Source organism: Sorghum bicolor, chromosome 5 (genome assembly GCF_000003195.3).
Source record: "Sorghum bicolor cultivar BTx623 chromosome 5, Sorghum_bicolor_NCBIv3, whole genome shotgun sequence".
In the NCBI taxonomy this organism is placed as follows: domain Eukaryota; kingdom Viridiplantae; phylum Streptophyta; class Magnoliopsida; order Poales; family Poaceae; genus Sorghum; species Sorghum bicolor.
The window spans coordinates 53,642,328-53,654,315 of NC_012874.2; the positions used below are offsets into that span (position 1 = coordinate 53,642,328).

General features: G+C 41.2%; 1 protein-coding gene across 1 annotated transcript; it reads right to left on the reverse strand.

The window, feature by feature from the left end:
• LOC8083101 lies at positions 925 to 3,248 on the reverse strand. Its single transcript, XM_021461762.1, has one exon. The coding sequence runs from the start codon at positions 3,079 to 3,081 to the stop codon at positions 2,650 to 2,652; it is 432 nt and encodes a 143-aa protein (XP_021317437.1). The 5' UTR covers positions 3,082 to 3,248; the 3' UTR covers positions 925 to 2,649.

The window sequence follows — 11,988 nt, forward strand, 5'->3', positions numbered from 1 at the left end:
ATCCGTTGTATTGAGTTTGTGTCTCAGGTCAAGGTCTTGTTGCTGGTTAGATTGTGTTCTTTTCTAATTTGTGTTAATCTCTCCATCCGCCGCTATCCCGTATCACCATATTATAGTAGCATTGGTATATAGTCGTAATTTTGGTGTTAGGCTCGATCATGATGTTAAGGTATAATATATCCAAAGGGCATTAGTGTAATCTTCCTACTCTACGGTTTCCCTCATGTACTGTATATATTGTCGTCATTTGGGCATCTGTAGAATCAATCCATTTCGGCCTCCCTTTTAGTTATAACATGGTATCAAAGACCTAGGTTTTCAACCTAAGCACCGCATTTTGTCCTCGCCGCGCTTCACTAGGGAGGATCAATCCCTGCTCCCGGGGGCAGCATTATCAATCCTCATTTTCTCCCCTCTGTCTAGTCACGTCCAGTCCTCGTGCAGCATTAGCCGTTATAAAATAATATTAGGTCAGATCTAGATCTAGATCACCATATCAGTTACACCTTGTGTAAGCGGCATTCGTGGCTCGTCTCTTGTGTCGCATATCTTCGTCCACATCGCATGCGGGCCATTTGTGCTGCCTGTTCGCAGCGCCCCTTTGCCCGTATCGCGCATCATATATACCACAACCAATCTACAATGTCGGATAACGGCCGCTAAAACATAATAATAACGACCAACAATTGGTAGGTATAAAATTGTAACACACCATTTGTCGCTATTTTTACTCATACCAATGGTACATCAGTCGGTACATATTTACCTCGGACCATCGGTCACTAAAAACACGTCACGGTCAAACAATTGGTCGCTACAACCTGTTTTTATTTTTCATGCATGCAGTCTAGCCCATTCAAGCTAATAAAAATTTACATAGCCCACAAGTCAGAGTGTAACACACAAATCCCACCCCCCAAAATACCCAAACCCTATCTTCAGCACCCACACACTACAGCAGCGCTGCCACACACACTCTCCCACCTCACGGACTCAGCAACCCATGCCGCTCGCATCCACCACCGGCGTGAGCTCACCAGAACCACCGTCCCTACTGCAGCGGTCATCACCGCCACCGCGGCCACCATCACTATCGTGCGCTTATCCAGCTTGTCGTCCCCACTGCGTGCTCTATAGGACCGGTGCTCGGGGCCACGTGAGGGAGGCGCTTCTTGAGCCGCTGGAGGGCCGCGCGCGAGGAGGCCGCCGCCTTGGGGCCATTTTTGAGACCGCCATGCACGGATCTAGAGGCAGCTGTGACCAACAAATAGGTGACAAGCTCAGATCCATCGATGCACTCTTTTCCTTCACTCCTCTCTCCTTCCCAAGTCCCAACTTCAGATCTGTTTCAAATATAGATATATGTTTCTGAATAGATAATATTTGTGTTTGACGATGGTTAGGTAGGTTTCAAAATCAGCTAACGGCTCAGCAGGTATGCTATTCTGAATTTATCTTTCAAACGAACAACCTAGAGTACTTTGTCCTGCTTTTGCATCCAGCTACTTTATTTACTGCAATGTACACAAGTTGACATGGTGCATTGTCAGAGTATGCACCTATCCTTTTGAAAAATTGATTGCCAATTTGGGCCAGATTAAGATTGACACTGACATGTCTCTAATTTTTTATTTATTTACATGGAAAAAAGGATCCAATTTGTGGTGTATTGGCAAGCTATCACTTGTTATTTTGCTTTTAGGCACTTAAACCAGAACCCCCCTAGCAGTATGCAGATGGAGAAGATATTTTTATGCCTTATAAACCACCATGACACTGCCAATTTTGTTTTGCATTGTAAGGTCCAGTATGCATGTCAGTAAATAACTCATCTTCACAACTATGGAAGCCTAGCAAGAAGATACTACTCTTTATTTTGCCCAACTTTTATCTGAATATATGGACTGTTGCTACAGTTATAATATTGGTCATTTGCATTCTAAATTTCTGATGCAACTTTGAATGACTGTAGTTCCACTTGTCAGCATTACAAGTTCTTTTTTTCTAATTGAATCAAGCCTGCGAATCATGTTGTCTGCATATATAGACTTTATTTGTCAAACAAGTAGAAAACTCATCCGTTCCAACAGTATATCATGCTTGAAATACACATGTCTGAGTGGGGTCGCTATAAGTCTATAGCGACCGACAAGGTATAATGTTATAGCGACCCCACTCAGATTTATAGTAACCTCACTTACAGCGATCGACTTATACATCGGTCGCTATAATGTTGTAGCGATCAATGATCGTTCGCTATAATGGCTTTATATAGGTTGTGGTATAGTGGTAAGCGTGTTCAAATGTCGCTATAACCCCTAGAGAAGACCGAATACAGATGGATCGGAATCACGAGCCTGCTGTTGAAGAAGACGAACATCAGACCAAGCACAATCGGTGGTATCCAACAGCTTTATGAATTCAGAGAACTGCTAGAGTAAATAGTATGTAGCTAGATAAACAGGACCTTTGGTCCTCTGGACCTGGATTTCACAGCCAACTCTTTTTGAGCGGCGCTCTACAACTCGATCGAACCGGATGGTTCTATCCCTTGTATGCAAAGGTGCAACCCAATAGAGGACGATTTTATTACATTACAAAAAAATCTTAATGGTAGAACAAGAAACCTAATCTTGATGGGGGCAGCCTCTAGGCTTGGACCTCCCCCAGCCCCTGGCCACACCGCGAAGTGGCGCTGACGACGGTGAAGTCCTGCTGCCTGTACCAGGCGTAGGTGAAGGAGATCTTGGACCCCTTGAAGAGGGTGGTGGCGAGCATGCAGAGCTCATCCATTACCTTGATCTGCCTGCTGTCGATGGGCTCGACGCTGGGCAGGTGGTTGCAGTGCACGTCCACGTAGTCCTCCGGGCACTCGCACTGGTTCTCGAAGGTCACCCGGTACTCCGGGTGCCCCTGCACCACCTTCCCCGTCTTCTCCTGCGTGACCTTGATGTCCGACAGCTGACACCGGCCGCCAATCTGCTGCGCGTTGCCCGTGCGCGCATGGAAGCAGCAGGTCACGGCGGCGGCGACGAGGAGCAGGACGCCGGCCCTGGCAGCCATGGATGAAGCTGCTGCCATCTGAGTGGTTTCGTGTCTTTTTGGCTCTTTTTCTATGATGATTTGTTCTTGATTGAACGGAGCAGTGAACGGAATGGGTGTCCCGTAGGACTTTATAGAACCAAGATAACCAGTGAAGGGTTTTGCTTGGTTATGGGAGGGAGGAGATAATAGGTATGAGATCAATACACGCGTTAATTTTATTTGTTGTCTGGAAGTAATCGTACCTGTACGCAGTGCTGGATGCAGATTATGCCTCTATTGATTGATTTCCTGAATCGTGCTCTTGCGTTTCTGATACGATATTGCAAACACACTATTAAGACATGCCATTTTAGTTGTAGTATATCGGTGAAATCCTGAACAACATAATTTGCCTTGATTCTGATGAATATTTTAAAAATATATATTTTATTGTCTTACTTAATCGATGCAAAGATGGATTTATTTCTAATTCTATCTTTGAAGAAACCAATAGAATTCAAAAACATGCTACTATACAAAACATCTTTAGAGACGGGTAAAATTGGTTTTCAGGGGCGGTCAGCCCAACCGCTGCAACGATTGTGAAGATAAATTATTTTTAAATCGCCTCTAAAAATCAATTTTCAGAGGCAACCACCTCTAAAAATTGGTTTGCTTAAGATAACCATGCCTTGAAAATGATTTTAAAATTATTTAAAAAAATATTTAGCAGCTAATAAAAATAAGAAAAAAATTTTGATGCTCAGAACCTCTCCCTCATGCGATCCTCCCCCTACCAATGCACCATGCAGTTAATTGTGCCTAATTCTGTAATACTGTCTATTTGTACTAATGTATACGAATATGGTAATCAATATTTTAGCTTATAAATAATCTTAAATGAGAAAACTTTTAACTGTAATTTTTAAATCTCATCGAGCACTACAACTCTAAGAACATTTCTCCATCCAAGTTCATTTGAAATTCAAAATCTGAGACTTAAATTAGATATTTTGAACCCTAAATAATCTCAAACAAAAATTATCAACTACAACATTTTACATCTCGCCGAGCTCTACAACTTTGATTTAAATTTTATCTTTATCTGACTCCATTTAAAAAACTTATGATTCTATTTGTGTGCCGTTTTTAAGGATTGTTGACTTAGTCAACTGCTTCTAAAAATCAATATTTAGAGGTAGTTGACTTAAGATAATTTCCTCTAAAAATAAGTGTTTTTCAGCAGCGATTTTATTAAATCAACCGCCTCTGAAAATCACTCATTTTTAAGGGAAGTTGTCTTAAGTCAATCTCCTCTGAAATCGATTTTCAGAGGTGATTCTCTTAACTGCCCCTAAAAATGAATACATTTTTAGAGACAGATTTCTTAATAGAACCGTCTCTAAAAAAAATAATTTCTAGCAACGATTATATAGCTATAGTGCTTCCTGCGAAGGTTAGTTACGGTGTGCTAAGTCAACCGCTGTTGTTAGAAAAGGGAGGTGTCTCTAAAAATTATTTATGTACCAGTGCCACGCGAAGTTGCATATATGCTTCTGTGTCATTGTGGTCTCATGTATTCTCTTAGTCATGTAGTATAGCACATGCAACCACTCCAAATTTATACTCAAATATAAGAGATTTCAGAGGGACAACATGTTGTTTTGTATTAAATAGTTGCATATGTTTCATAGGTATTAGATTGTTATAACCATTTATCAGCTGCTCATCATTAATCTTGTTGATGATAATGTTTCATTATGGCATAAGGTGATGGTATATGAGTCTTTGGTGTTCTGTCTTAAACTATCCTAAAATCTAAACATGCACTATACTACATGATAGAAGGGTCTGTTTGGATCCTTTGGACTAACAACTATTTGCTAAACTTTAGCTCAATGCGTGGGCTAAAGTTTTGCCAAAGCCTCAAATAGTTAGAGCAACTCCAACAATTTGCTAAAAGTACTTAGCATCCTAGCCTCCAACAAGTGGCAAAACTACTTGGCAATTTTATGAGTTTGGCAAAATTCCTCCTTCACTTGGCAAATATGTCAAGTCCTCCATCGCTTGGCATCACGTGTATTCCAATTTGCCAACTAGTTTCGCCAATATGTTAGAGGCTCAATTTGTGATTTTGGCAAAAATTCTAAGATGTCAAGTTCTTTTGCCAAGCCCAAATAGCAAACTGTTGCAGAAGGCCTCTTTTTTCACTTGGCATTTGATTTTGAGACTTGGCAAAACTATAAATTTGCTAAGTGAGTTTTAGCAAACTGTCAGACTTGTCTGCAAAGCCAATAAATATAACAGGGCTAATAGAAAAGGGCTAACAATTAGCTAAGGATCCAAATAGGTGTGAACTAATTGACAACTAGTTGGCTAATTTTCTTTTTAGCCATATATAACAACTAGTCTTAGTCCATCCAAATAGGGTCCTGGTAGGTGTACTAATTCCTTTCCTCTTTAATTAGAGTCATCAAATGGAAAAAATAAAGTTGACAGAACAAAATTTGCAATCATTAATAGGCATGACTACCATATTCCAGACTTGAGCATCACGCGTAAATGTGTAGTAAGAGCATCTCCATCGGATCTTTTATATTGTAGCTTCTAGAAATTATTTTAGAAGAGTATCCTAAAATCAATTTAACATATTAATTTCAGAGTTCTGCTTCACCAGATTACCTAAAATTTATCATATATACGCTCTTTATAATACTATAACTATAATAATATAGGTGTTGTTTGGTTCGGACGTTGGTAACATGATCTGTTTGCGGAGGGTAACTGATCCCGTTGCATGCTGTTTGTTTTAGGCTCGGTGTAATCGGATCACGCCGTTATCCGATACGGCCCTTCACAAAAGCGATAACGCTGCCATCGCGACGCTATCCGATATCTGAGGACTGAGGTGAGGTAAACAAAGGAAATTATCGTTCGTTAACCTCCGCTTGTTGTTTGCTCTCGCGGTCGCGAGGTGAATAAAGGAAGCACAAAACGACAAGATGCATGCAACAGGCAAATGCATGCACTGCTTCTTTTCTGTGTTGACTTTTGGAGATATAATCAACAAACAAATCAAGGAAGTGCTTACCATGTTTACGTTACCGTTGTCTATCCCGATCCCTTTATATTACATTTGCGTTTACTTATCTGAAACCACAACAAAGACATACTCCTTCTGTCTGCAATACAGTGCGTCATGGCCATTTTAAGATAAAATAAGAGAGAGAGCAATAGACATATGCACCTCTCACTTAACTCCTTAGAGCTTATCTATCTAATCTGTGAGTTACTTTTTCTTTTACAACAAATCAGAAAAAAAATATCATAGATTATTAGCAAAACGAACAAGCGAAGAGAAATCTGATCCATCGCCATGATTAAAGGGTGCAATCTAAGTTTTCTTATAAAAAATATGGTATGCACACAATTACTTTCCTCTTTTGTAACTTTATTTAAGTAAATGTTATTTTCTTGTTCCACGAATATACTATATTTGGGGACACATCTCAAATGCCAGAATATACTCTATTCCGAATATGTCCTATACTCTATTACATTTAGGGATTATGCAGAGTCGGTTGTCTCCTTTATTTAGGAGATATAATGCTTCTTTTTAGTGTACATCTCTAAGAGCATCCCCAAGAGGTTTTGTAAATCTCACTTTATAAATCATCGTTTAGGAATTATTTCCATAAAAATCACTTTCTATATTTCTTCACTCTCCAACAGATTTTCTATCTCTCGTGCATACTCTAGAGAGCCATGCTCATCTTATATTTTTAGCTAGCAAAAAATATAAAATAGAAGATGGATATATTTGCATAACCATTTAGAAAAAGTTGTTGGAGGATAATTTTCACAAAAATCTCTATACCTAATATTTAGAAAGAATTTAGAGAGTATCTTGAAGTTGCTCTAAGGTATATACAGAGAGGAGATAGAAGATCTGCTGCACGATCTCCATCACATAAAATGCTACTCAATCCGACATTTGACTTTTTTCACATCAAGTTTAACCATTCATCTTATTCAAAAAATTATACAACATATCACTTCTTTTTATCATGGTTTGGTTTATTAATAAAACTTCTTTTTCACATGAAGTTTAACCACCGAAGGCACCAGGTGGCAACACCATGCCGCGCATGAGAGGTCCACGCCAGAGGAGGAGGCCGGTCCCTGCATGGAGAATGCCTGGATCTGCTCACCTATGGTCGCCGCCACCTGGATCCGATTGGAGGAGCACGGCCAGCCTGCTCACCTATGGTCGCCGCCACCTGGATCCGGTTGGAGGAGCACGGCCAGCCGGGATCTGCTCGGAGAAGAGTGCAATGGGGCTTGCAGCCACTAACACACGTTCGGGTATTAGCACCGGTCGGGAAGTGCCTGTTGCCCCGGTTCTCGAGCCGGTGCTGCCCTTCCGGGACTAAAGGCCCATCCTTTAATCCCGGTTCGGAGAACCCGGGTTAAAGCCCTCCCCTTTAACACCGGTTGGTAGGATCCTGACAGAGCTGCCACGTTGCAGGACCCTTTAACACCGGTTTGGTATTACCAACCGGTGTTAAAGGGTTTTTTTATTGTTCACTTCTTCGGTTCTGTTTATTGTTTTTATATAATAATAATAGGTTTTTCAATACATGTTTTTGCTGATACAATAATATATTTATATTACACGTATATTAAGCATATATAAATGAAAATTATAGGCTTAGCTTTATAATTAAGCTTTGCCTATAATAAAATAAATAGGCCAAATCAAAAATTAAATAGATATGTAAAAAGCTTTTTATATATATATAGTTTTATATGTACAAAATTCGTGACACATACATAGAGTTTTTTCTCCCAATGTCTACAAACCATACAAATGATCATCATTGTTTCGAATAAGAGTTTCATTGCCGTTGAAGTGAAACTCGTCGTTTGGATTGATCACTTGCTCGCAGAGAAATCCTGCTATCGTCTCTTGGATAGCTTTGATTTGGTCTTTTTGTATGACCTTTTCCCTCAACCATTCCGTCTTTAATTTGAAATAAATAAAAAAGGTATTAGTTATCTAAGTTATTCAATATAACTTAGGTGATAATGAAAAGAGACATGTAACGTACTCTGAGCGTCTCTGTGGGTGTTTGATACTTGTGCCATCATGAATTTGCACACGTAATAATATGCACATAGATTGTTCCCCCCTTCTTGTCTTAAACACCACTATACGATATATATATATATATATATATATATAATATTCACGACCACGACAATAAGAAGGCTACAAGTTAGCGAAAGTTTGCTAGCTAGTAAAACTTACTTGTGGATGAATTATGTTAAGCGGCGCTTTACATCCACTGAGATGTTCACGGTCAATAAATCTTTCCCAAACCCTACACACAGCCATTGTGGATCGTGAACTAATAATTACAGAGTCATATTATGATATTCTTCTATCTGAGATCGACATTACGTACCTTTGAATAATGTTTACCATTTGTTGATAATTTTCTTGTGGTTTTCTCATTCAGTCAAAGATTATCAACTGGTTCTTAGGAATTTCAATGACCATGAGTATCCAGTTAAAGCTGTTTACACACATATATATAGTCAGGCCTATATATAACTATATAAAACTTGTCTCGAGTAATAATAAGTAAAATAAAATATGCATGCACTTAATAACTATATAACTCACTCGAAGTTGAAGGGGAAGAGTATTTTTTATTTTTCTTTTTGGTTCACAAAGAACCTCATAAGATTGGTGCAGACTTCTGTCTCATGAGCTGCTGTCCACACTGCCTGCGGAGCCTTGAAAATAATATAAGGGTCAACGAACTCAATACTATTGTCATTTCTGATTCTGAGCTCTCTCATTTGGTGCCTGCATATATACATACAAATCTTAAGTGTGTAAGGATTATATACATGTAATTAAAGAAGTTGGAAGTATAATAAAAAGAAAGAAATACTTACAGACAAAAGCAGCTGACAAGAGATTTGTCGAGAGCGTCGAGGTGACATAATTGGTGCAATTCTTCTAACTGCACGTATATGAGGTCATCTCCACGGAAGTAGTGATGTTGTCTAATACGAACAGAAATCCAATTTTCTCTCCTTTTAGACGCCTCAATGCACCATTTGTTTATTGCAAACATTTGTGTGCCGAGCTCATGTAAACGCTGAGGGTCGAATAGACTCTTGCCCGGTTCATATCTTGCCCTCTATGGATCAACTACCTCAGCTTTTTCAAATGTTTGGCATCCAATAATGGCGGCAATTTCTTCCATATTTAAACCACTCTGTCCAAAGTAACGCTCAAGCGAGTCTAGCTCACACACTGCTAAGGATTTCTTTGGCATCAAGTCTTCATTTGAGCCGTATTGATTTGGCACAATCAAAGGGGCACCGGTTTTGATACTTCTCAGAGCTGTGGGACCCCCTTTCCTACTCTCTTTCTAGGCTGTGAAGACTTGACCAGAAACCGCTCATAGTCCGAAAGTGCTGGCTTTTTCTGAGCTTCGCGTTGCTTCTTTTGCTGGTCCGCCACCTTCTGCCTTAGTTTCGATGGCTTTACATAAAAGTACGGCTTTTCTGGGTTTAGCCGCTTTTTTCTATCCTCCTTCAATTTATGAAAAAAATTGTTTCACCTCAGCTTTAGATGCAGCAATTACCTCCTCTTCACTCTTTTCGTAAGGTAATTTTTCTGGTGTCTTAGCTCTCTTTGCTGAGGCAGCCTTCTTTGGAGGTGTGACCGATGACTTCGGTCGTTCTTGGGCGGACCGCTTCTGACTACCTCGCTTTGGAGGCGATGGGACCGACCGTGTACTGTTTGGAGAGGGCGGTGCAGGCGGTGGAGGTGGTGGGGCCGATCTTTTCGGTGTTGGAGAACGCGGTGGAGGAGTCGGAGACTTCGGTGGAGGAGGTGGAGACCATGGTGGAGGCGGTGGCGGGGTCGGTGTGGCCGCCGCAGGTGTTGAAGGAGATCCAGCATTGTCACCGCCCACAGCACTATGATGCGCTGGGGAGAGAACTGGAGTTAGGTTGGAGGAGTCCCTACAAAGAAAACAATTACAAGTTTTATGAGCAAACTTTTTTTAAATTCAATACATAATAAATAATATAAAAAGTAAAATCACGCACAAACCTATGGTGAGGAATAATTATGAAGCGCTTGCGCCAACAAATAAACGTCTTCTCAGCTTCACCTAAGGTCTTCTCTCTGTCTCCCCCTTCTATTTCTACAAGCACATTGCCACAATCTTTCTCAACCCTATCAACTGAGACGCTAGCATATCCACCAGGTACTGGTCGATTATGGATTCTTGGAGTTCTCGTTCGGTCGATAGGGTTGACAACAGCGATAGCCACCTTTTTCGTTGCATTTCCATCTAGTACATGCAGCTCACAGGTAGTAAAAGCCTCTGTGACATCATCCACGGCGAAGTGTAGCTTCGTGTCATCCTGAATGGTTGGTACTTCCGTGGATGCGCAGCTGCTTTTCAACTGGCCTGGGCGGCTAACGTTGACCTCAAGCTGTGATGTACCTTGCCCTTCGTCATTTGACTAAGTGCTGCTTGCACTTGCCTTTGAATCTCCGCCTGCATCCCTTCTTCACGAGCTTTCTCGCGTTCTTCTGACTACAGAACAAAAGCTTCCAGGTGGCGGATCCGCTCTGCCTCCTCATCCTTCTTTCTCTGGCGGCTTCTGTAGGTATCTTGATCAACTTGGAATGATTGCAGCCACGGAACTGCCCCATAGCCTCTCGTACGCCCACCGTGCTCAGGATTTTCAAGCGCATAGGTGAGTTCATCCTTCTCCCTGTTAGGCCTGAACTCACCAGACTGAACCGCCTCTCGTACACGGACCAGTCTCTCTGCTACTCTAGAGATTTCTTGGCCCCAAACTGGCGCCCTGGTGTCTGGGTCCATGCTTCCCCCATGACCGTAGAACCAATGTTTGGAGCGCTCGCTCCAATTCTTTGCTATTGTCTCGGGTGTGACCCCCCTAGCAAGCATCTCCTGTTCTATTCGGTCCCACATAGGAACAGCACTCTTATAACCACCTGATCCCATATGATGGTGGTATGTCTTTTTACTTGCATTCTCTTTGTTTCTAATGGTTGGTTCCTCGCCCTATTTTGATGTTTTGTACTGCACGAAGTCTTCCCAGAAGGCCCTCAGCTTTACATATTGCTTGAGGTTGAAATTTGGAGTCTCGTTTTTCTTGACAAATTTATTGTACAAAGACTTCTTCCAATTCTGGAACAGTACCGCCATCTTCTTCATAGTCCAGTCATAAATTCACACCTTCAACTCTTCATCGTTGGTGTCGAAGGTGAAAACGTCCGTGACGGCTTTCCAAACTAACTCCTTGTCACGATCAGAGACAAAACTAATTTCAGGAGCACCTCGCTTCTCTCACCATTCACGAGCACTGATCGGTATTTGATCTCTCACAAGGTATCCACTGTGACTAACATATTTATTTGCATGTTCACCAAGTGGTCTGCCTGTAGCTATCTTAAACTCGATGATTACATAGCGGCCCTCCAATGGCTTCTTTGGCCCTCGTGGAGGTACGCTTCTCCCTGTAGAGGTCGATCCAGAAGGCTACACGTAGATATAGAAACAAAAATACTAAATTAATAACCAAGTAAGTCTAAAACCTAATGTAAGAGATACATTATATATATTTACATTTACATACCTCGCCGGTATTTCCTTCTTGTTGCACGACAAGTTGTTGCTCAGACGCATTGCCCTGTTGCTCAGGGGCATTGTCCTCTTGTTGCTCAGTCGGATTGCCTTGCATGATCTCGTTGTAATCAATAAAGTACTGACTACCGTCGTCGATCATATTTTGAATGGCATCTTCCATATATTCAGGATCATCGTGAGGACGGTCGGCCATTTCTATGTCTGCGGTCCAGGAAGACTTCGGCGGGCCTTGGGCCCTTTTCTTCCTTTCTCT